We start from the raw sequence: 26,381 nt of genomic DNA, 5'->3' as shown, positions 1-26,381 counted from the left end.
TGGACAAAGAAAAGCTGTTCCCATTAGCTGATGGGACATGGACGAGGGGGACACAGATTTCAAGTTTCAGGTCAAAGATGTTGGGGGGGATGTGAGGAAGAATATTGTGATGCAGCGAATGGTAATGACCTGGAACTCGCTGCCTACAAGGGTGGAGGAAGTGGAGACAATAAACAATTACAAAGGAAATTGGATGGGCATCTGGGGGAGTTTCAAACAGAAATGCTGACTAAATATCTCTGAACTTCCTCACACCCTGTCACTCTGTGATCCTTGTGAAATTTAAAACAAGGTATTCGTAACAAGACTCAAAGAGCATCAGCCCACTGGAGGAAAAGTCATGAGACCAGCCAGTCCAGCAGAAAGAAACCCTCCGACCCTCCCCATTGACTAACTGTGAGAATGAACAAAATGCAGTCCTGGATGTAACTGAGAGCAGAAACAATAACAGCAGAATCCAACCCCTGTGAACTTGTTGGTGCCTCAGCAGCTGTGATGAAATTCTGAACACTTTTTATACACTGAGCAGGTGGACAGTTTCTCCCCAGTGTAACTTCACTGATGTCTCTCAACAGGTGGGATAACTGAGTGAATTCCTTCCCACACTGAGAGCAGGTGAATGGTCTCTCCCCATGTGAATTTGCTGGTGTCTCTGCAGGTTGGATAACTGACTGAAACCCTTCCCACACTGAGAGCAGGTAAATGGCCTCTCCCCAGTGTGAACTCGCTGGTGTCTCCGCAGGTGGGATGACTGAGTGAATCTCTTCCCACACTGTGAGCAGGTGAACGGCCTCTCTCCAGTGTGAATTTGCTGGTGTTTCTGCTGGGTGGATAACTGACTGAAACCCTTCCCACACTGAGAGCAGGTAAATGGCCTCTCCCCAGTGTGAACTCGCTGGTGTGTCCGCAGCTCGGATGACCGAGTGAATCTCTTCTCACACTGAGAGCAGGTGAATGGCCTCTCCCCAGTGTGAACTCGCTGGTGTGTCTGCAGGTCGGATGACCGAGTGAATCCCTTCCCACACTGAGAGCAGGTGAATGGCCTCTCCCCAGTGTGAACTCGCTGGTGTCTCTGCAGGTCGGATGAGCGAGTAAATCCCTTCCCACACTGAGAGCAGGTGAATGGCCTCTCCCCGGTGTGAACGTGCTGATGTGTCCGCAGGTCGGATGACCGAGTGAATCTCTTCCCACAACGAGAGCAGATGAATGGCCTCTCCCCAGTATGAATTCGCATGTGTGTCCATAGATTGGATAACTGGTTGAATCCCTTCCTACACCGAGAGCAGGTGAACGGCCTCTCCCCAGTGTGAATTCGCTGGTGTCTCTGCAAAGTGGATAACACAGTGAATCCCTTTCCACACTGAGAGCAGGTGAACGGTCTCTCTCCGGTGTGAACTCGCTTGTGTGACTGCAGGCTGGGCAACAGAGCGAATCCCTCCCCACACTGAGAGCAGATGAATGGCCTCTCCCCAGTGTGGCTGTGCCGATGAGCATCCAGCAGAGAGGGGGCTCTGTATCTCTTTCCACAGTCTGCACATTTCCATGGTTTCTCCATGGTGCAGGTGTCCTTGCCTCTCCCTTGGGTGGCCAATCAGTTGAAGCCTTGTCCACACACAGAACATGGGTACCGTCTCTCCCTGCTGTGAATGGTGATATTTATTCAGGCTGTGTAACTGGTTAAAGCTCTTTAGTCAGTGCACTGGAACACACTCACTCGGGTGTGGCAGTGTGTTGCTGCTTTTCCACTCACTGATGGCCGAAGTCTTTTCAAATCGAAGTGGAAGGTTCAATCTGACGCTCAGTGGCCAACTTCCGCATTGAGACGTCACAATGGAGCGCTGCCTGAATCAGCCAATAGGAATTACTCGGCTCCGCAGTGACGTGTCGGCGTTCCATGGCGCAGGCCCGGCTCGCGGACCCGGGAGCCCCGCCCCCGCCCATTGTTCCCCCTCCCCTTGCACCTCCTCCAGCCACGGTTTCCAGGCAACCGGCTGGCGGCTCCGGCCAGAGCGAGAAGCCGCTCGGTGATCTCCCCCTCCCCCCTCTCTCTCCTGCGGCTCCAAAAAGAGATCGAGAGCGACCGCTGGCGGCAGCCGCACTGCGCCTGCTCCGGACAGCTCAGCTCAGCAGCGCTCTCTGCGCCTGCTCCGGACAGCTGGGCTCAGCAGCGCTCTCTGCACCTGCTCCGGACAGCTGGGCTCAGCGCTCTCTGCGCCTGCTCCGGACAGCTCGGCTCAGCAGCGCTCTCTGCGCCTGCTCCGGACAGCTGGGCTCAGCAGCGCTCTCTGCACCTGCTCCGGACAGCTGGGCTCAGCGCTCTCTGCGCCTGCTCCGGACAGCTCGGCTCAGCAGCGCTCTCTGCGCCTGCTCCGGACAGCTGGGCTCAGCAGCGCTCTCTGCACCTGCTCCGGACAGCTGGGCTCAGCGCTCTCTGCGCCTGCTCCGGACAGCTCGGCTCAGCAGCGCTCTCTGCGCCTGCGCGCTGGGCTGCCAGCTGAGGGAGTGGGGGAGGAGACTTTGCAAAATCTCTTCCCATCATTTTCTTCCAAGTCCCGCAGTTTGATTTGAAACAGAACAGTTTCTGTTTGTAGCTTCACCACAGACTCAAACTTCACACACAGACTCAAACTTCACACACAGACTCAAACTTCACACACAGACTCAAACTTCATCCTCTGGACAACATCTGTGAGGAAAACACTTTCTTTCTCCCCCTGGGAAATACAGAGACAGAGAAATTCTCTGAACAAAAGAACAAAGAACAATACAGCACAGGAACAGGCCCTTCGGCCCTCCAAGGCCGCGCCGCTCCCCGGTCCAGGATTGAATCCTGAATCCAGGATCCCCGCCCAATTTTCCAGCCTATCTACATACTAATATCCTATCCCCGAGCTGTCCCTCACAGCTATGATGCTTTGTTCATCACAACCTATTAACTCACCCCCACCCCCCCATTCCAGACCATGTGATCTCCAGGGAGAGGCGAAAACCCAGAGTGAAAACCCCAGGGCCAATATGGGGAAAAAAAAATCTGGGAAATTCCTCTCCGACCCCCTGAGGCGATCGAAACGAGTCCAGGAGATCACACTGGCCCTGATCGGAAAATGCTTCCCAACCCTATTCATTTCTACTTCCACGAACACCATCTGAATTCCCTGCCCCCGAGACAGGTTCCCAACTATCCGCAGTCTCACTCTGTACTGGCACCAGCAAGATGATCATAGAATGAAGCCTTGAAACGAGAAACAAAGAACAATTAGCCCGCGCCGCTCCCTGGTCCAAACTAGACCACTCTTTTGTATCCCTCCATTCCCACTCCGTTCATATACCTGTCTCGATAAGTCTTAAACGTTCCCAGTGTGTCCGCCTCCACCACCTTGCCCGGCAACCCATTCCAGGCCCCCACGACCCTCTGTGTAAAATATGTCCTTCTGATATCTGTGTTAAACCTCCCCCCCTTCACCTTGAACCTATGACCCCTCGTGAACGTCACCACCGACCCGGGGAAAAGCTTCCCACCGTTCACCCTATCTATGCCTTTCATAATGTTATACACCTCTATTAAGTCTCCCCTCATCCTCCGTCTTTCCAAGGAGAACAACCCCAGTTTCCCCAATCTCTCCTCATAACCAAGCCCCTCCATACCAGGCAACATCCTGGTAAACCTCCTCTGTACTCTCTCCAAAGCCTCCACGTCCTTCTGGTAGTGTGGCGACCAGAACTGGACGCAGTATTCCAAATGCGGCCGAACCAACGTTCTATACATCTGCAACATCTGCAACGTCAGCACGGATCTGTCGATTAGGATGAATCAGCACCCTCATGACAATGTCTATTTCAGGTCCAGCAAAGTGAGAATGGAGGGAGAGTGTTTGGGATGGAGATTTACAAATTTTCAAGAATGAGAGGAAAGAATGTTCCACAGAAACTAGAATTGTCTGTTCTGAGTTTTTATCCTGGACTGGCAGCAATGATTTTTGTGAATTTCTTTCACAGGCTATTAGAAGGGGAGAATTTACGGACACAAATCTCAACAAACATGACGTTAGGATCTGACAGAGTCACCCGATTATCAGGATCTGAATACCATCGGCATTTGAAACTAGAATGGAAAATGTTTGTCTGTTCCTTCAAACTGTTTAAACATCAGTGTGACTGGAAAATCACTGAGACACATCCACTCGAGTGAGAGTATTCCAGTGAACTGACTGTGGAAAGAGCTTTAACCAGTTACACAGCCTGGAAAAGATCGAAGGATTCACAGTGAGGAGAGAGACCATGTATGTGTTAACTGTGGGGTCAAATCTTCATCTGAACCTGGAGATGTACAAAGACACTCAGACCATGGAAATGTAGGGACTGTGGGAAGGGATTCAATTGTCCCTCGAAGCTGGAATCCCTTCGATGCAGCCACACTGTGGAGACACCGTTCACCCACTCTGAGTTTGGAAGGGGATTTCGTGATTCATCCACCCTGAGGAATCACCAGCGACTTCACATCAGGGAGAGGCCATTCACCTGCTCTGAGTGTGGGAAGAAATTCAGCGATTCGTCTGCCCTGCTGACACACCAGCGGGTTCACAATGGGGAGAGACCATTCACCTGTTGTGTGTGTGGAAAGGGATTCACTCAGTCATCTACCCTGCAGAACCACCAGCGATTTCACACGGGTGAGGGACTGTTCCCCTGCTCAGAGCGTGGGAAGGGATTCACTCACTCATCCCTCCCGCTGACAAACCAACGCATTCACACTGGGCCGAGGCCATTCATCTGCTCCGAGTGTGGGAAGGGATTCACTCAATTATCTAGTCTGCTGAGACACAAAGGATTACACACTGGGGAAAGGCCATTCATCTGATGTGTGTGTGGGAAGTGACTCAGTGAATCATCCAGTCTGCTGGAATACTGAGGCTCCTCCCCCAATAAGAAACCTGTTCAATGCTCTGACTGTGGGAGCTGCTTTAAAACCTTCGCCTACCTGAGGGTCGACCAGCGCATTCACACTGAGGAGACCCCGTTCTGGCGCTCTCACTGTGCAAAGAGGTTTAGAACATCATCTGACCTACTGAAACATCAGGGAATTCACACTGGGGAGAGACCCTGATAATTCCCACTCACTTTCAGCGATTTATCATAAAACCTACCAGATTGGAAGCTTCTGCCTGAAATTTTATTTTCCCTTAGTTTCCAAACTGAGACCATTCACCTGCTCAGTGTGTGGGAAAGGATTCACTTGTTCACCCAAGCTGCTGAGACACCATGGCACTCACACCCATTAGTGATCTTTCGGATGCTCTGACTGTGGCTGTTAATTATATCAATAGAGGTGAAGTTTATTCAGATGGAGGGCACTGATTAGATAGTTAGAATGAGCAGGTAAAAAGTGGGACTCACTAATATAGCTTGGAGTCAGAGTTGAACCTGTAATGTTTGATTCTGTGAACAAATCTAGACCAAATAAAGATTGACTCCACCCCAAGGCTGTCAGGATTATAACATGGTAACAGAAAATGCTTGTCTCATGGTGAAGGTTGGAAACTAAAAGAAAGTATATTTCAGACGGAAGCTTCCAATCCCAGCAGCTTTTGTGAGAAATGACTGAAAGGCAGTGGGAATTGTCAGGGTCTGATTACCTGCTGATGCTCTCGGAGTCTGAACCATACAACCAGTGGAAGAATGAAGTGGCGATGTGGACACGGGTTACATCCCGATCAAGGAGGAAACAAGATCTGGCCTTGGCATTGTCACTTCCTAACACAAGGAAAATCAACAACAAAGCATTTTCTGATCAGCCAAACTGCAAGTTGATAACTGCACTGGCACGGATGATTCATGTAAAGAATTCACTTCAGGTGGTTGGAGGGTAGAATCCCTGTCAATTGGTCTATGGGAGAAATCCCTAATTCCCCTCTGTGCCGGGCGATCGCCCTCCTGCTTTAAAGGGATACAATTAGTTCCATTTTCAGTCATCAATTATCTGATTGTTCCATGAAAAGAATTGCTCGAAGCAACAAATTATTGGAGATACCAGAAGAGGGTTTCTTCATGTGTAACGTTTGGACTGAAGAAGAAAAACCATCTTTTTCTTCGATCTGTTTTGAAACACTGTTTGTGTGAATTTTTGCGATCCCGGTCAGGACTGTTAACGTTTGCAGAGAAATTCGAACACCCAGTGATTAACTGAAAGAATTACATCACAAGATTCCACATTGTTAAACAAAAACAAACTTTACTGTATGTTTAAATAAAATTTAAAAAGACAACACTACAAATTGAATACTACACTCAATAAAGATTTATGATATAAACCGAGTTCTATTTTTTTACCTCACCCCAAGAGTTTCTTTATACTTAATGATATCTTGAAGGTTCATTCACTTCTGTTCCTAGGACCATCCCAAAGGTATGTCAAAGCTCTCCACAATTCACTTTAATTCTCCCCAGTACTCCAGATATTCTCCAAGCTCCAAGAGTTTATGTGAGTCCATCCATTATCTTTTCACTAAACAAGCCTCCAATTTTCCTTTAAGCTCTCAAACTGTGGACTCCTCAGTCCAAACCTGAGCTTCACTGCATTCTTGCTGAGGGATTTAAATGTTGGAAACACCCCTGGTTTCTAATGGTCCTCTAGGCTTCTAGTCCCACAGCTGGTTCACAGCTCCTGGTCCCACAACTGGTGGCTTCCAAGCTAACTGCAGTCTGTCCGCTGTCTATCTGTGGAACCAGGTCATTGATTGGAAAGGACTCAAAGGTTACGGGGAAAAGGCAGGAGACTGGGATTGAGATTTATCAGCCATGATCGAATGGCACAGCAGATTCGATGGGTCAAATAGCCTAATTCTGCTCCTATATCTTATGGTCTAATTCTAACCAAGGCTCCACCCTGAATCACATATCCCCATGGTAACAGAGACCAGGTGGAATATCTGACAGATATTTAGCTTCAAAACTAAACCCTTTTTCCCTGAGGTCTGCATGAAGAACTCACCTAACAAAAACAGTACAATAATTGTCAGACCCAATGTCTCCAGCTAAAAGATCCAGCTGACCTTTTACAGTTCTTACCTCTCGAGTTTTGACTTCTTAAACCAACACGGGCCATGCTTTGTGACTGCGAATTCCCTGAGGGTGTTTTCATCAGATTCTCAATCCAGGTTTTCCATTTTTTAAAAGCAATTCTTGCAACTAATTCATATTTCTAAAACATAGGAATTATAAAATTAGATTTTTGTAACAAAAACAGGAAGAAATGGAAATGTATCACCTTCATAATATCCCATTTAGAATATTACAATATACAACATGCTGTATATCTTCACAACAGCCATGATCTTATTGAATGGTGGAGCAGGCTCGAAGGGCCAAATGGCCTCCTCCTGTTCCTAAATCGACTGTTTTCCTCTGTTGATCTATCTTATAACCTGCAATAGACATAATAATCCCTCCATTGTCCACTTCACATTCACAAGTCCAGCTTGGTAACAGCACACTGCTGGGTTCCATGTCCAGGAATCTCAGTCCACTGAAGATGGAAATTACTGCTTGCAGTCTTTTCTGAAAGTTTTCTTCTTACAATAATTATAGTCCAAAGTTCCTCCTGCAAAAGGAGAGTCTTCATTGCTGTTCATTTGTGAATTTTCAAGTTCTGTTTTAAAACAGTCTGTACAGAGTTCACATTTTGAAATTTATTTTCTTCCATGTTTGCAGTTCCTCCATTGTTTAAATCCAGAGAGAATATTCCACTCAATTCCACATTGAAACTGTCTTCTTCTTGCTCAGTTATAGCTGATTCCTTTATTGTCCAGGACAATATATTCACAATATCTTTAAAACAGAAATTAAACATTCCCATTTGATTTCAGGTATTAACATATTCTGTTAGTTTGTTCTTTATTGTCAATGTCTGGCTCGGGTTGTTCTCCTTGGAGCAAAGTACGTTGAAGGAAGATTTGATAGAGGTGGACAAGATTCTGACAGGTTTAGATAAGGTGGACAAAGAAAAGCTGTTCCCATTCGCTGATGGGACAAGGACGAGGGGGGACACAGATTTCTTGTTTTGGGTCAGAGATGCAAGGGGGGTGGGGGGGAGATGTGAGGAAGAATATTCTAATACAGCGAATGGTAATGACCTGAAACCCGCTGCCTACGAGGGTGGAGGAAATGGAGACAATAAAAAATTAAAAAGGAAATTGGATGGGCATTTAGGATGTTCCAGACAGAACGAAGAACAAAGAAAATTTTGTTTTCTTTAAACAAAACAAAACAAAACAAAAAAAACAAAGAAAATCCATCAAGACATCATTTGACTGAGTGTGGCAGAAAGGGACCTACACAGGGTTGGAATCGGTGGGAGTTGGCGGGGGGGGGGGGGGGGGGGCGGGGGGGGGGGGGGGGAACTCTCCACCGGTTGGGGATATACCAGGTACAGACGAGGATGGCTGTGGTTGTTGGAGGTCAGTCTTCACTGCAAGGGTCACTGCAGGGTTCATCTAAAACTCTGCTGGCCATGTTTAAACTCACATTAAGTGTTATTCCACTATCACCCTTGTGCACGATGATCCACCCAGTAAAGCAACAACTTAATATTAAAATTCTCATCCTTGGTTTCAAATCACTCCATGACCTTGCCTGTCCCAATATCTATAATCTCCTATAAGCCCCACAACACTCAATATATGACACGGCTCTAATTCTGGTCTTTAGTTTGTCCCTGACCTTGCTTCACCATTGCAAGCTCTACCTTCAGTTGCTTAGGCTCCAACCTCTGGAATACCATCCCTACACGTCCCCAACTCTCCACCTCGCTTTACTCCTTGAAGACACCCCTTAAAATCTACCACTTTGACCAAACCTTTGGTCATCTAACCTAATATCTTCTTTGTGGCTCAATATCATACTTTATTTTACAATGCTCCTTGGATGTTTTATTACTTTAAGGCGCTATATAAATATATTTTGTTGTTCCTCATGTCTCCTGGGCCTAATCATTTTCAGCTGCTTCATTAATTACCATCTCCCCACCGTAGGGTCAGAAACGGGGATGTTCACTGATGATTGCAGTGTATATGACCATTCACAACTCTGAATACTGAAGCTGCCCGCATGCAGCGCAGGACCAGGACAACATTCAGGTTGGAGCTGATTGTCAATTCATACTGATACCACATAATTATCAGGAAATATCTATTTCCAGCAAGAAAATCTAACCATCTTCCCTTGATATTCAATGGCATTACCATCAGTGAATGTCCCACCAGCAATAACTTTGGGGTTACCATTGACCAGTCATTTAAATACTGAGGTTACAGGAGCAGATCAGAGGTTGGGAGTTTTGTGGCAGGTTACTCACTTAATGACTCCCCATAGGCTTGCCATGATTCACAAGGTATAAATCAGGAGTAAGGTGGAATATTCCCTACCTGGATGAGTGTATCTGCAACAAATTTGTAGATCATATCCAGGACAAAGTAGCTCGCCTGATCAGCATCTCAAATACCACCTTAAACATTCACTCTCCACCATTAGCCCACAATGGTGGCAGTGTATCCCACATATTAGATGCACTGCAAGAAATCACCAAGGCTGTTTTCACAGCATGTTCCAAACCCTAACTTCTACCACTTGAAAAACAAGTGCAGCCAGCGTATGGGAATGCCACCATCTGCAAATTGTACTCCACATCACATACCATTCTGACTTGAAAATCAATCACCATTCCTTCTCTGTCACTGCATCAAATTCCTGGAACTCCCTAACAGCGTTGTGGGTATACCTACACCAGATGGATTGCAGCGATTCAAGAAAGTGGCTCACTTTCTTCACAAGGGCAATCAGTGATGCACAATGAATGTTGGCCTTGCAGCCACATTCACATCCCCTGAAAGAATTTTTTAAAAATCCTCATCCCTGGTATCATTCTCAGTCACGAGGACTGCAATTATCAATGAACAGCTCCGCTTTCGACTTTATGATGGGGGGAGGGTCATTGGTGGAGCAACTGAGGATGGATGGGCCTCGGACACTACCCTGGGGCTGAGATGATTGGCCTCCAACAACCGCGATCATCCTCCTCTGTGCGGGATGTGGCTCTCGCCGGTGGAGAGTTTCCCCCTGATTCCCATTGACTTCAATGTTAATCGGGTTGCTTGATGCCACGCACAGTCAAATGCTGCCTTGATGTCAATGGCAATCAGTCCAACATCACCCAGTTCAACTCTTTTGTCCATGTTTGGACAAAGGCTGTAAATGAGGCAGGAGGTGAGTGGTCCTCGGTGGAACCCAAAATGAGCATCAGTGAGCAGGTTATTGCTGTATAAATGCTGCTTGATCGCACCGTTGGCAACAACATCTTCCATCATTTTGCTGATGATCGAGACGAGAGACATTGGAGGGCAGTTGGCCAGTTTGGAGTTTTCCTTATCCATCGCCTTCAGCTGTTTATTGATATCCCTTGAAGTGAATCGAATTGGCTGAAGATGGGCATCTGTGATACTGGGGACCTCAGGATGGATAATCCATATGGAGAGATTAGAGAAGCTGGAGTTGCACTCTATAGAGCAGGAAAGGTTAAGGAAAGATTTAATCGTGATATTCAAACTTTTGAGAGGTTTTGATAAAATGCATGTCTGTTTCCATTGGTTTAGAACCAAAAGACATCGGGTGGAATTTCATGAAAAAAAGTCGAAGTGCTGAATGAGTGAGAAAAGTTTCAAACTCGTTTCTTGGGCAAATTAAAAAACGCAATCTTGTGGCACTTAGTCAAAAACAGTCACAATATAATCCTCACTGCAGGAGGAAGGGGAGGAACCTAAACTTGCTGGGGAAGCCAGCTGCTGATCTGGAGGGGTGTCATTGTGCATGCGCTCCATCCTCCCAGTTTCCAGCTTCAGTGGACATCCCCCCCTCCCCACAGAAATCGCCCCGCCAATCTCCTCATCTGTAGCGTTTCCCCCAAATCACCAACCCCTCCCCGCAATCAGCATCCCTGCAGAGTTCCCCCTCTCGCCCCCTCCCCGATCGCCACCCCTGCAGAGTTTCCCCGATCACCAGCTCTCTCCCCCATCAGGACTCCTGCAGAGCTCCCCCACCCCGAGCCCCCTCCTCAATCACCACCCCTGCAGAATTTCCCAATCACCACTCCCTCCCCCGAGTCAGCTTCACCGTCCCACGGAGTGACCCAGGGGTCCATTGGCGCCTCGAGGGAGGAGGGAGGCCTGGGGATGGTGCTGGGGCCTTCCACCCGGGGGATTCCGGCCGATGGGATGCAGCACTTTCCGACTCCCCCTTTCCTGACACCGGTGCATCTCAAGAGCAGCAGGGTGAACGGCAAGGCAAGGATACATCCATATCACCAGGAAGACGGCTGGACCCCTCTGGGTCCCAGCTCTCCAGCAGACGCCTGCCAGGGACATCACAGGCAAATGGGTGCGGAGTGCAGCTGGCTGCCTCCAGTTCTGATGTGCATCCTGGGGGGACGTGTTGATGTGGCGCTGGACCACGGGAGATGGAGATGTTGTGGGGTCGCCAAGAGGGCACGGGTGAAAGTCTATATGAGAAAGGTTTAGGGAATTGGGCTCTGTTGATGATCACATCCACCTGTTTTATAGCACTGTTAACTATCGGCCCTTCGTGTTATTGCATTGTTAGTTTCACCAATAAATGTTCAAAGATGTGCAGGTTAGGTTGATTGGCCATACTAAATTGATCCGAGTGTCAGGGGGATTAGCAGGGTAAATGTGAGTTTACGGGAGTAGGGCCTGGGTGGGATTGTGGTCGGAACAGGCTCGATGGGCTGAATGGCCTCCTTCTGTACTGGAGGGATTCTATTCTATTCTCTATAAAATTACAGCACAGAAACAAGCCCTTTGGCCCTCCAAGCCTGTAGCAACCATGCTGCCCGTCTGAACTAAAACCCCCTACCTTTCCGGGGACCATATCCCTCTATTCCTATGCTATTCATATATTTGTCAAGACACATCTTAAAAGTCACTATCGTATCTGCTTCCCCTACCTTCCCCGGCAACGAGTTCCAGGCACCCACCAACCTCTGTGTAAAGAACCTGCCTCGTAAATCTCCTTTAAACCTTGCCCCTCACACCTTAAACCTATGCCCCTAGTAATTGACTCTTCCACCCTGGGAAAAAGCTTCAGATTATCCACTCTGTCCGTGCCCCTCATAATCTTGTAGACTTCTATCAGGTTGCCCTCCTCAACCTCCGTTGTTCCAGTGAGAACAAACCAAGTTTCTCCAACTTCTCCTCATAGCTAATGCCCTCCACACCAGGCAACATCCTGATAAATATTTTCCATACCCTCTCCAAAGCCTCCACATCCTTCTGGTAGTGTGGTGACCAGAATTGAACACTAGATTCCAAGTGCGGTTTAACTAAGGTTCTATAAAGCTGCAACATGACTTGCCAATTTTTAAACTCAATGCCCCGGCCGATGAAGGCAAGCATGCCATACGCCTTCTTGACTAACTTCCCCACCTGCATTGCCACGTTCAATGACCTGTGTACCTGTACACCCAGATCCCTCTGCCTATCAATACTCTTAAGGGTTCTGCCATTTACTGTACATATCCCATCTGTATTAGTCCTTCCAAAATGCATTACCTCACATTTGTCCAGATTAAACTTCATCTGCCATCTCTTCGCCCAAGTCTCCAACTGATCTATATCCTGCTGTATTCCACCTGCCGGTCCCCATCGCTATCCACAATTCCACTAACCTTTGTGTCGTCCACAAACTTACCAATAAAACCAGTTACATTTTCCTCCAAATCATTTATATATATTACAAACAGCAAAAGTCCCAGCACTGATCGCTGAGGAATGTCACTTGTCACAGCCCTCCATTCAGAAATGTACCTTTGCACTGCCAACCTCTGTTTTCTTCTGACTAAATATCTCTAAACTTCCTAACACCCTGCCACTCTGTGATCCTTGTGACATTTGAAACCAGGTATTCACAAAAAGACTCAAAGAGCATCAGCCAACTGGAGGCTGAGACCAGCCAGTCCAGTACAAAGAAACCCTCTGACCCTTCCCATTGACCAACTGTGAGAATGAACAAAATGCAGTCCTGGATGTAATTGAGAGCAGAAACAATAACAGCAGAATCCTACCCCTGGGAATCACTTGTGAACTTGTTGATGTCTCAGCAGTTGGGATGAAACTGTGAATCCCTTCCCACACTGAGAGCAGATGAATGGCCTCTCCCCAGTGTGAACTCGCTGGTGTGTCCGCAGGCTGGATAACTGAGTGAATCCCTTCCCACACTGAGAGCAGGTGAACGGCCTCTCCCCAGTGTGAACTCGCTGGTGTGTCCGCAGACTGGATGACTGAGTGAATCCCTTCCCACACTGAGAGCAGGTGAATGGCCTCTCCCCAGTGTGAACTCGCTGGTGTTTCTGCAGGCTGGATAACTCAATGAATCCCTTCCCACATTGAGAGCAGGTGAAGGGCCTCTCCCCAGTGTGAATTCGCTGGTGTGTCTGCAAGTGGGATGACTGCGTGAATCCCTTCCCACACTGCGAGCAGATTAATGGCCTCTCCCCAGTGTGAACTCGCTGGTGTGTCTGCAGGCTGGATAACTGAGTGAATCCCTTCCCACACTGAGAGCAGGTGAACGGCCTCTCCCCAGTGTGAACTTGCTGGTGTTTCTGCAGGCTGGATAACTCAATGAATCCCTTCCCACATTGAGAGCAGGTGAACGGCCTCTCCCCAGTGTGAACTCGCTGGTGAGTCAGCAGGTTGATTGACCGAGTGAATCCCTCCCCACACTGAGAGCAGGTGAATGGCCTCTCCCCAGTGTGAACTCGCTGGTGTCTCTGAAGGTGGGATGACTGAGTGAATCCCTTCCCACACTGAGAGCAGCTGAATGGCCTCTCTCCAGTGTGAACTCGCTGGTGTGACTGCAAGCTGGATGACCGAGTGAATCCCTTCCCACACTGAGAGCAGGTGAACGGTCTCTCCCCAGTGTGAACCCGCTGGTGTGACTGCAGGCTGGATGACAGAGTGAATCCCTCCCAACACTGAGAGCAGGTGAATGGTCTCTCCCCAGTGTGGCGGCGCCGATGAGCTTCCAGCAGAGATGGGGCTCTGTATCTCTTCCCACAGTCCCCACATTTCCATGGTTTCTCCATGGTGCAGGTGTCCTTGCCTCTCCCTTGGGTGGACAATCAGTTGAAGCCTCGTCCACACACAGAACACGAGTACAGTCTCTCCCCGCTGTGAATGGTGCGATAGTTATTCAGGCTGTGTAACTGGTTAAAGCTCTTTAGTCCGTGCGCTGGAAGACTCTCACTCGAGTGTGGCAGTGTGTTGGTGCTTTTGCAGTCACACTGATGTTTGAAATCTTTTCAAATCAACAGACTGGACAATCATTTCTCCTTCCAGATTCAAAGGCCGATGATATTCAGCTCCCATGGAATATGACTCTGTCAGATCGAGACGTGACGTTTGAGATTTCAGCCTGTGATTCCTCTTTCAATATCCTGTAAAACGAGTTCACAAAAGTCATCAGTGTCAGTACACGATAGAAATTCAGGACAGACAATTCTAGTTTCTATAGTTTCTTTCCTCTCTCATTCCCCAAAAAGCTGTGAATCTCCATCCCACACACTCTCCCTCCATTCTCACTCTGCTGTATCTAATATTCACCCTCCCAATTCTCCTGAAGGTGCTGATTGAGGCTGATTGACAGATCCACGCTCACTGCTTCCTGTCCTGGACACAGAGACCATAACAAATAGGAGCTGCAGTCGGCCATTTGGCCCATCGAGCCTTTTAAACTATTCAATGAGATAACTTGTTCATCTCCCTCAGCATTATTGTCCCCACACTAAACCCATATCCCTTGATATCTTCAATATCTAGAAACCAATCAATCTCTCTCTTGAAAATAGTTGATGACTGAGGTTTCACTGTCTTCAGGGGTTGAGAATTCCAAAGCTTTACCACATCCTTGAGTGAAGAAATCCCCCCACATATTAGCTTTTGCTCCATCCTCTTGTCTGTTCCCCATAACCCTTGACACCCTTGTCAGTCAAAAATCTGTCTAACTGGAATATATTCAATGATCCTCATCCTCAACTGGTTCCTGTGGAAGAGAAATCCAAAAGACTCACAACCCTCTGAGGGAAGAGATGTCTGGAAATATATAACGTAGCTACAGTTCCATATTACAAGATATTCAGATCCCAAGGAATATGACTCTTTCTAGATTTGACGGTTGAGATTTTTGCCTGTGATTCCTCATTCAAAATCCTGTGAAATGAGTTTACAAAAGTCATCACAGTCAGTATAGGATAGAAATTCAGAGCAGACAATTCTAGTTTCTATGGAACATTCTTTCCTATTTCATTCCCAAAAAGTTGTAAATCTCCATCCATATCTATGGATTCTAGTTAAAAATGAAAGTGGATGGGCACTTGAAGGAAATAAACTTTCAGGAGAATGGGGATATAGAGTGGGAATGGGACTGGAATGTTATACAGAGAGTCAGCATGGACTCGAGTTACCGAATGGATTCGAGTTACCGAATGGATTCCTTCTGTGCTGTAATGGGCTTTATGACTGGAAATGTATAACATCGCTACAGCATTATATTACAATGCAAGAAATAATAATAAAAGTATTTTATTACAGAAACATAAATAATATATCTAATCTGGGTACCATATAACAACACTAGACATATCTCTGTCCTATATAAACGTAAATGTCAGCCATCTCCTGGGGAAAGCTGCCCTTTAATTGTGAACATTAGGAAAAAGACCATCCTTTTAGACAGACAAATAAATGTGTCAAGCTGAGGGATCAAAGGATATTTACCAGGCTGATTCAGGGAATGGCGGGACTGATGTATGAGGAGAGACTGACGAGGTTAGGATGGTTTTCGTTGGAGTTCAGATGAATGAGGGGGGATCTCACAGAGACTTATAAAATTCTAACAGGTCGAGACAGGATAGCTGCAGGGAGGATGTTTCTGATGGTGGGGGAGTCCAGAACCAAGGGTCACAGTCTGAGGATTCAGGGTAGACCATTTAGGACGGAGGTGAGGAGACATTTCTTCACCCAAAGAGTGGTGAGCCTGTGGAATTCATGACCACAGGAAGAAATTGATGCCAAAACATTGAATGTATTCAAAAGCAGCTAGATATAGCACTTGGGGCAAATGGGATCACAGGTTATGGGGAGAAAGCAGGATTAGACTATTGAGTTGCTTGATCATCCATGATCTTAATGAATGGCAGAGCAGGCTCGAAGGGCCAAATGGCTCCCTCCTGCTCCTATCTTCTATGTTTCTCTTAAATTTCTTTAAGAGAGAGAGAGAGAGAGACCTGGGCCAACCTTTCCTGAGTCTCCACTCTCCCTGGATTCACTTCCTTTTCCTTCAGTTGTTGCAATTCTCCAATTACCCCCAGAATGAGAAAAGAAAGTGTTTTACTCACAGATGTTGGCCTCTTTTAGGTTGAGACTGAAGGAAGTTTGAGTCTGTCTGAAGCTCAATCTTCATTCACACAAAGCCCGCGCTCTGATTGGCTGGAGGACCACGGTCTTTCCGGTCCTCCAAGTCTTCCCATTGGCCAGAGCTGGTGAGCGGAAGTGAATCAGACGTGCGCATGTGCGGGTTTTGGGGGAATGCGCATGTGCGGGTGTGGGGCGGGGCCCGGGACACAGCCGGCGCACTGACCATTGTCTGTCCGGGTCTTCCAGCCATTCCCATTGGACAACAGCTCAGCGCGGCTGGAGGACAAAGTCCCGCCCACCCCCTCGTAGGGCTCCGCCCCTCATTGTCTGGCTGCGTGGGATTGACCAATGGGAACTCTGGAGGACCGGCAGTACTCGGGTCCTCCAGCCAATCAGAGCTCCCCCATTGTCTGAATGCGGAAGTTGGACAATGAGCTTGTTCAGCTGCTCATTCCTGCCGAGCAAAGCTGCTGCTGTTCTTTCTCTGAATGAAGATTGAGCTTCAGACAGGCTCAAACTTCCTCCTGTCTCTCCAACATCTGTGAGTAAAACACTTTCTTTTCTCCCCCTTTCCATTTATTTTCTCATTCTGGGGGCAATTGTTGACTTGCAACAACTGATCACGAGAAATAGAAGCAGGAGCGGCCACCAGGCCCTTGAAGCCTGTCCCGCCATTCAATCCGATCATAGCTGACTGATGCTGGTTTCAACTCCTTTACTGTGCTATTTCCCCATAGCCCTGTATTCCCCGATCTATCAAATATGTATCCACCTCCACTTTAAATACTTTTAACGATCCAGCCTCCACCACCCTTTGGGGCGGGGAATTCCAGAGCTTCATCATCCTCTGTGAGAAGAAATTCCTGCACACCTCAGTTTTAAATGACTGACCTTTTATTTTGTTTGAAAATATCTCACCATCTACCCTGTCAAGCCCCCTCAGGATCTGAAATGTTTCAATAACTCCTTTGTCTTCAAAACTTCAAGGAACACAGACCTTGACAATTTACTCCCTCGTGATAGGACAACCCTCCTATCCCAGGAATTAGCCTGGTGAATTTCCTTTGGACTATGTCCAATATTACTATATCCTTGTTTAGATAAGGGGATCAAAACTGTATGCACTATTCCAGGTGAGGCATCACCAACACACTGTACAGTTGCAACAAAACCTCCCTGTTTTTAAACTCCAACCCCTTTGCAATAAAAGCCAAAATGCCATTTTCCTTCTTAACTCGTGTGGGACCTGCCTGCTCGCCTTTTGTGATTCATAGAGAGAAACAGACTGAATGTGACCTAGAAATCATAGAAACCCTACAGTGCAGAAGGAGGCCATTCGGCCCATCGAGTCTGCACCGACCACAATCCCACCCAGGCCCTACCCCCACATATTTACCTGCTAATCCCTCTAACCTACGCATCCCAGGACTCTAAGGGGCAATTTTTAACCTGGCCAATCAACCTAACCCGCACATCTTTGGACTGTGGGAGGAAACCGGAGCACCCGGAGGAAACCCACGCAGACACGAGGAGAATGTGCAAACTCCACACAGACAGTGACCCGAGCCGGGAATCGAACCCGGGACCCTGGAGCTGTGAAGCAGCAGTGCTAACCACTGTGCTACCATGTCGCCCGTCTGTGCTACCGTGCCGCCCGATTCATGCACAAGAACACCAAGATCCCTCTGTACTTCACTCACCGGCAGCCTCTCTCCATTTAGATAATCTCCCTGTTGATTCCTCCAACTGAAATACATGACCTCACACTTCCCCACTTTAAACTCCGTTTGCCAGGTTTTGAAGAGAGGGGTGACTTTATTGCATCTTCCCCAATGCCCGTTTCATCTTTCCCAGGCCCTATCCCTGTAGCCATACATTTTTACCCCACTAATCCACCTAATCTACATCTATTGGGACACAAAGGGGCAATTTAGCATGGCCAATCAATCTAACCCGCACATCTTTGGACTGTGGGAAGAACCTGGAGAACTCAGAAATCCACACAGACATGGAGAGAATGCGCATACTCCACACAGATTGTCACCGGGATTGAACCTGGGTCCCTGGCACTGTGAGGCAGCAGTGCTAACCACTGTGCTGCCATGGCGCCATATCTAAATAAACTACAGATTTCTCTCGATCTACCCTCCTTCTTATATCCTCAAACAATTCAAGCAAATTTGTCAAACGTAATTTATCTTTCTGAGAACCATGTTGACGAGGTTTGATTATATTCAGCTTTCCTAAATGATTAGCTATTTGCTCTTTGATTATTGACTCCAGCGTCTTGCCAATAATAGATATTAAATTAACTGACTTATAGTTCCCTGCCTTCTGCCTTTCTCCCTTTTTGACCAAGGTAGTCACATTGACCGACTGCCAATCTTCTGATACTCTCCCGGAATCTAGCAAGTTACGAAAAATTTAAACAAAATTCTCCAGCAACCTCCATTCAAAAGCTAGCGTGCAGTTCATTGGGTCCTGGTGACTTGTCCGCCCTGAGTCACTGAAGGGAAAGGAAGTGAGTCCAGTCTACCTCATCCATACATTTTTGGTCCAGTCATATAGACATATATCTGTCTGGCAGCCTGCATGGAGATTTCCAGCTGTGTCCAGGACAGGAAGCAGTGAGCATGGATCTGTCAATCAGCGTCAATCAGCACCTTCAGGAGAATTGGGAGGGTGAATATTAGATACAGCAGAGTGAGAATGGAGGGAGAGTGTGTGGGATGGAGATTTACAGTTTTTGGGGAATGAGAGAGAAAGGAATGTTTCATAGAAACTAGAACTGTCTGTTCTGAATTTCTATCCTGTACTGACACTGATGACTTTTGTAAATTCCTTTTACAGGATATCAGAAGGTGAGAATTTACAGACAGAAATCTCAAACCAAACATCACATCAACATCTGACAGAGTCACTCAATTTATCGGGACCTGAATATCACTGACCTTTCAATCTAGAAGGGGAAAGGTTTCTCTGTTCTGTCAGCTTCTGAAGATTTTAAGTATCTGTGTGACTGGAAAAGCTCCAAGACACACACACACCTGAGTCAGAGTGCTCCAGTGCACTGAGTGTGGAAAGAGCTTTAACCAGTTACACCGCCTGAAAATACATCGCAGCATTCACAGCGGGGAGAGACTGTACCCTGTTCTGTGTGAGATTTAACTGATTGTTTAACCTGGAGAGTCACAAGGACACCCGAACCATGGGGAAACCGTGGAAATGTGGGGACTGTGGGAAGGGATACATGTGCCCATCTCGGCTGGAAATCCATCGACGCAGTCACACTGGCGAGAGGCCCTTCAGCTGCTGTGTGTCTGGGAAGGGATTCACTCAGTCATCCGAACTGCGGACACACCAACTAGTTCACACTGGGGAGAGGCCATTCACCTGCTCTGTGTGTGGGAAGGGATTCACTCAGTCATCCAGCCTGCAGGCACACCAGCGAGTTCACACTGGGAAGAAGCCATTCACCTGCTGCGTGTGTGGGAAGAGATTCAGTCAGTTATCCAACCAGCAGAGACACCAGCGAGTTCATAATGGGGAGAGACCATTCACCTGCCCTGTGTGTGGGAAGGGATTCCGTCAGTTATCCACCCTGCAGAAACACCAGCGAGTTCACACTGGGGAGAGGCCTTTCACCTGCCCTCAGTGTGAGAAAGGATTCTCCAACTCTTCCAGCCTGCAGACAGCGCATTCACACTGGAGAGAGACCATTCACCTGCTCTGTGTGGGAAGGGATTTACTGCCTCATCCAGTTTGCAGACACACCAGCAAGTTCACACCGGAGAGAGGCCGTTCACCTGCCCGAAGTGTGAGAAGGGATTCACTAACTCATCCAGCCTGCGGACACACCAGCGAGTTCACACTGGGGAGAGGCCGTTCACCTGCTCTCAGTGTGGGAAGGGATTCAGAGTTTCATCCCAGCTGCTGCGACACCAACAAGTTCACGAGTGATTCCAGGGGTTGGATTCTGCTGTTATTGTTTCTGCTCTCAATTACATCCAGGACTGCATTTTGTTCATTCTCACAGTTGGTCAATGGGGAGGGTCGGAGGGTTTCTTTCTGCTGGACTGGCCGGTCTCACCACTTTGCCTCCAGTGGGCTGATGCTCTTTGAGTCTTGTTGCGAATACCTGGTTTCAAATTTCACACGGATCACAGAGTGACAGGGTGTTAGGAAGTTAAGAGTCACTATTTCTGTTTGAAACTTCCCAAATGCTCATCCAATTTCCTTTGTAATTGTTTATTGTCTCCACTTCCTCCACCCTCGGAGGCAGCGAGTTCCAGGTCATTACCATTCGCTGCATCAGAATATTCTTCTTCACATCCCCCCCCCTCGCATCTCTGTTCCAAAACCTTAAATCTGTGCCCCCTCTCGTCCTTGTCCCATCAGTTAATGAGAACAGCTTTTCTTTGTCCACCTTATCTAAACCTGTCAGAATCGTGTCCACCTCTATCAAATCTCCCTTCAACCTCCTTTGCTCCAAGGAGAACAACCCCAGCCTGACATTGACAATAAAGAACAAACTAACATAATATGTTACTACCTGAAATTAAATGGGAATGTTTAATTTCTGTTTTAAAGATATTGTGAATATATTGTCCTGGCCAATAAAGAAATTGCAATAACTCACCTTGGGTGTGGTTGAATGGAATATATCAATCTGGTATCCACCTACAGTCCAGTGAATGTCTGGAATGTGTAGCTGGAAATCCCTCCCTAACAGCACTGTGGGTGTACCTACACCTCAGGCATTGTAGCAGTTCAAGAAGGCAGTGTGGGGTTGACCATGGCCGAGGCAGCTACATACAGCCACATATTCTGTTATAATTGAAGGACTGCAGATTGAATGTGAGGCATTATGGGACTGGACTATCTTGACCACATTCCTGTGACTGCTCAGTTTCTGCAATCACGGACCATTAAAGCTGCTCAGCAGGGCCCCGACAGAGGACCTGGTGAGAATATTTACTCAGAATGAGTTAGAATTAAACTTATTCCAGGATCGGCTGGTGTTCAGTGGCTGAGATACTTGAATCTGTAAAAAGGGGGTCTGACCAATCAACAAACGATGATAGGTAGTTGGTTCAAAGCGTTCTCAGGCATTATTTAAATTATTTTATCATATATTTGTGACCTGATAGTTGGTGAAGTGACAGATACTCCAAGTAGCACTGGACTGAAAAGCGGACCTCAGAGTAGATTCTAATGGTTATAATCTTACCCAAGCATGGCCAGTGAAAAACCAGAGCTCGAGTGGGTACCGGACAGGTCTCTTACCTGCCATTTGGAAACTAAGAACAAGAAACTTATTGATACAATGTTAAGAGAATAGAGCCAACGTTTTGAGTCTGGATTACACTTCAGAAGAGCTCTTATGAAAGGTCATCCAGACTTGAAACATTGGCTCTATTCTCTCTCCACAGATACTGTCAGACCTGCTGAGATTTTCCAGCATTTTCTGTTTTTGTTTCAGATTCCAGATTCCGCAGTATTTTACTTTTATGATAAAATGATTAGTTCTGATTGGAATCCCCACGACTCTCCCGCCAAATAGAGGGAGTGGTGGCAAAGGGAAAAAAGGATAAGGATGATAAAGTCTGGGTTCTGATTCTCATGTAGAACTAACAAAATGAGTGAATCAGTTTATAAAGAACAGAAGTTACCCATCCCTAACAAAAACTGATCAAATTAAAATTATTCGGTTGAGGAAGAAAACAAAAAGAATAATAGATGAAGTTTAAAATTAAGATTGTTTTGTTGTTAGAGATTTTTTAAATTATGTAAAGTGATGTAATTGTGTGCCAAGTTTTTGCTGCTCACTCCCCACCCCTTTAGGTTCTGTAGAAAAGTTAACCCTTTCAGCAGACAGTTCATTTGTTTTTAAATCGCCCGGAAACGTATGTCTATTTTGCTTTATAATTGAGGATTTATGGGAACCAGTTAAATGTGGAAATTTTAAGCATAGCCACTAAGACCATATTCACTTGCGGTGTGACCCTGAGTCAGGAACAGTTTCAGAGTCAACAACCTGTTACTGAGAACATGGCAGAGGATCATGCTGCTGTGGATGTTCACCAGGAAATGGTTCCTGTGTTTCCAGCTTTGCCAGTTGACTCTGCTGTGGGAGTGGAAGAGGAATGTTCATGTACAGATTCTCAAACTGCCTCTTCACCTCCCATTCCAGATCCACCATTACAAGATTTACCAGTCTTGTAATGGTGGATCTGGAATGGTCGCAATGCAACCACAAAGCTCCTGACAGACTTCCGTATCATTAAAGACATTACTTTGTTGTATTTCTGTCCTAATGGGGGATTGAAATTTAAGGGGAGGAGAAGTGTTACAGAGTGTTCTTCTCAGCCTCTCTCCCTTCTGAGCACGTGCGGGCTTTGGGCGGGGTTTCAGTCTGCAAGTCCAGGCTGGTTCCAATGCTCCTGTTTCCTTTTGTTTGCCAATGAGTTTTAAACGTTGTTATTTATTTATATAAAGAAGATTCTGCTTTTAACAATGCATTTGACTACCTTATTTGTGGACTGACGTTCCCACAATTGTAAAGCAGGAGATTAGTTAAATGGACAGCCTGAATTGAGAGACAATTAAAGAATAAATGATTCATTAATACAGATGTTAGGCTGGAAATGTAAATTTGAACACAAAAGTTTATAACGTTTAGAATTATAAAGATATAAAGAATGTTTAAAATGCTGTGGGGATTATACGATGTTCCCTTCTGAGGCCAACAGAATAGAAAAAAAACAGATAACAAGACTTGTTCGTGTGGCGCGGTGCCACAGGTTCGCACTGCTGCCTCACAGCGCCAGGGACCTGGGTTCGATTCCCGGCTTGGGTGACTGTGCAGAGTCTGCACGTTCTCCCCGTGTCTGCGTGGGTTTCCTCTGGGTGATCCAGTTTGTTCCTGAAGTCCAAAGGACGTGTGGGTTAGGTGGATTGGCCATGCTAAATTCTCCCTCAGTGTACCCGAACAGATGTCGGAGTGTTGCGACTAGGGGGATTTTCCCAGTAACTTCATTGCAGTGTTAATGTCAGCATACTTGTGACACTAATTAATAAACTTTAAAACATTGTTAACCTTGACTGGAGGGAATGAATCGTCTCCTATTCAAGATGTCTCAACATTGAATGACTGATGTTAACCAATTATTGGTCGACACTCAGGCTTCCCCAAGCTAAGAGATATCATTTGAGAGAAAGAATTGTCTTAAAATTCAGACAATGTGCGCAATTAGCTAAAAACCAAACCAGTTTCATTATTGACAAGTTATAGACCAATTGGCTAATTCCCAACAATTGGCTGAGCTGGGCTTTCTACATGTTGAAAGTATAAAAAAGGGGATTCAAGAAACCAATTTGGCAAAAGTTTTTAAAAGTTCAAGGTGTTTTTAAGCTTATTTATTAGTGTCACACATTCACACTGCAATGAAGTTACGCTGAAAATCCTTTAGTCACCACACTGGTGCCTGTTCGGGGAAACTGAGGGAGAATTTAACATGCTCAATGTACCTAACCAGCAAGTCCTTTGGACTTTGGGGAAAAAACCCCCACAGACAGGGGAGAATATGCAGACTCTGCACAGACAGTGACCCAAGGTGGAACTCAAACCCGGGTCTCTGGCGCTGTGAGGCAGCAGTGCGAACCACTGTGTCCAACAGAGAGGTATTGGGAGCTGTTGATTTTACAAGTTATCCGTGTTTTCAGAGCCACCACTTCATGTCCTGGTCTGAGAGGGATGGAGAGAAGTTAAAGTTAAGCTTTCTCCTTTACTGTTGATCGATACTTTGCTTTTTTATCTTTCTGACTTGTTACATTTTTAATGGTGAATAAACTTTCTGAATTCACCATTTAAAGTGTTCTTTCTTGCCATATGGTTGAGTCACTGGAACCTGGGTGATTTATGATTAGGGAGGTTGTTGTAAACAAGTGAACCCCATAAATCTTAGTTCAAACAAATCAAAATTCTTACATATGGAATGCAATCCTTTATTACGAGAGAAATTAAACAGAGAAGTAAAGATGTTATGCTTCAGTTATATAGGGCTTTGCTGGAACTGCATCTTGAATAGGGGCTGCAGTTTTTGTCTCCTATTAAACAAAGGATTGTAGAATCCCTACAGTACAGACAGAGGCCGTTCTGTCCATCGAGTCTGTACCAAACACCATCCCATCCAGGTCCTATTCCCATAACCACATGCATTTACTCCAGCCAGTCCGCCTGACACTAAGGGTCAATTTAACACGGCCAAATCAACCTAACCCACACATCTTTGGACTGTGGGAGGAAACCGGAGCACCCGGAGGAAACCCACACAGACACGGGGAGAATGTCCAAACTCCACACAGACAGTGACCCAGGCTGGAATTGAACCTGGGTCCCTGGCGTTGTGAGGCAGCAGTGCTAACCACTGTGCTGCCGTGCTGTCCCATTTTATAAATACCATGGAAGCAGTTCAGAGGAGATTTACTAGATTGATTCCCAATCCAGTAGTGTGAAATATTAACACTGTTTCTCTCTCCATAAATGTTGCCAGACCTAATGCATTTTTGCAGTCCTTTCTGTCTTTATTTCAGATCTACCTGTAGTGGTAGGAAAAACACTATTTACTATCCAGGATAAATAAATGTCCTTCATCAGCTTTTGTGGATCATTTCAGTGGAAATGTGCTCTCCCAGGCTCAAAGAGCATCAGCCCACTGGAAGCAAAATTGTGAGACCGGCCAGTCCAGCAGAAAGAAACCCTCCGACCCTCCCACTTCACCAACTGTCAGAATGAACATGGTTCAGTCCTGGATGTGATTAATAGCAGCATCCAACCCCTGTCATCATTCGTGAACTCGTTGGTGTCTCCGCAGGCTGGATGACTGAGTGAATCCCTTCCCACACAAACAGCAGGTGAACGGTCTCTCCCCAGTGTGAACTCGCTGGTGCTCCTGCAGGCTGGATGACGTTCTAAATCTCTTTGTGCAGTGAGAGCAGCTGAATGGTCTCTCCTCAGTGTGAATGCGCTGGTGGATAACCAGATCCCGAGAACTTTTGAAACCACTGCCACAGTCAGAGCATTTAAAGGGTCTCTCCTGGGTGTGAGTGAGATTGTGACTCAGCAGGGTGGATGAATGAGTGAATCCCTTCCCACACACAGAGCAGGTGAACGGTCTCTCCCTGGTGTGAATTCGCTGGTGCTCCCGCAGGTGGGATGATGTTCTAAATGTCTTTGTGCAGTGAGAGCAGCTGAACGGTCTCTCCCCAGTGTGAATCCGCTGGTGGATCGTCAGTTCCCGAGAGCTTTTGAAACCACTTCCACAGTCAGAGCATTTAAAGGGTTTCTCATTGCTGTGAGTGACTTTGTGTTTTGACAGATTGGATAACTGCATAAATCCTTTCCCACACACCAAGCAGGTGAATGGTCTCTCTCCAGTGTGAACACGCTGGTGTCTCTGCAGATCGGGTAAATGAGCGAATCCGTTCCCACACTCAAAGCAGATGAACGCTCTTTCTCCAGTGTGAACCAGCCGATGTCGCTGCAGATGATATAACCGAGTGAATCTCTTCCCACACACAGAACAGGTGTACGGCTTCTCTCCAGTGTGAATACGTCGATGAATTTGCAGCTCAGAGGGGGTTTTGCAACCCTTCCCACAGTCCCCACATTTCCACGGTTTCTCCATGGTGCAGGTATCCTTGTGTTGCTCCAGGTTTGACCATCAATTGAAGTCTCACACAGAACAAGATTATAGTGCCCTGCTGTGATGGTGCAATATTTTTTCAGGCTGTGTAACTGGGAGGCTCTTTCCACAGTCACTGCATGGGAAAATCTCAGTTGATTTTGTGTGTGTGTCAGTCCTGTTCCAGTCACACTGATGTTTAAAGACTGCTGAAGCCGAT

The 26,381-nt window shown here is 46.7% G+C and overlaps 1 protein-coding gene across 1 annotated transcript; it reads right to left on the bottom strand.

Moving 5' to 3' along the window:
* Positions 1-401: 401 nt before the first annotated feature.
* LOC144486263 (uncharacterized) lies at positions 402-26,381 on the bottom strand. Its single transcript, XM_078204333.1, has 4 exons — positions 25,340-26,381; positions 13,140-14,137; positions 3,695-3,700; positions 402-1,478 (listed from the first exon to the last, which is right to left on the bottom strand). The coding sequence occupies exons 1-4, from the start codon at positions 26,162-26,164 to the stop codon at positions 569-571; spliced, it is 2,739 nt and encodes a 912-aa protein (XP_078060459.1). The 5' UTR covers positions 26,165-26,381; the 3' UTR covers positions 402-568.

This window comes from Mustelus asterias, unplaced genomic scaffold (assembly GCF_964213995.1).
Source record: "Mustelus asterias unplaced genomic scaffold, sMusAst1.hap1.1 HAP1_SCAFFOLD_310, whole genome shotgun sequence".
Taxonomy (NCBI): Eukaryota; Metazoa; Chordata; class Chondrichthyes; order Carcharhiniformes; family Triakidae; genus Mustelus; species Mustelus asterias.
Note: the sequence above shows the minus strand (reverse complement) of the source record. Positions and strands in the feature narration are given on the sequence as shown.

Excerpts from the sequence above, each read along its gene's own strand:
- LOC144486263 (XM_078204333.1), bottom strand. The coding sequence starts at position 26,164 with ATGGAGAAACCGTGGAAATGTGGGGACTGTGGGAAGGGTTGCAAAACC. Across the intron at positions 14,138-25,339 it reads CATCCAGCCTGCGGAGACAC|CCATGGAAATGTGGGGACTG; the intron begins CAACGAGTTCAC and ends ACCATGGAGAAA.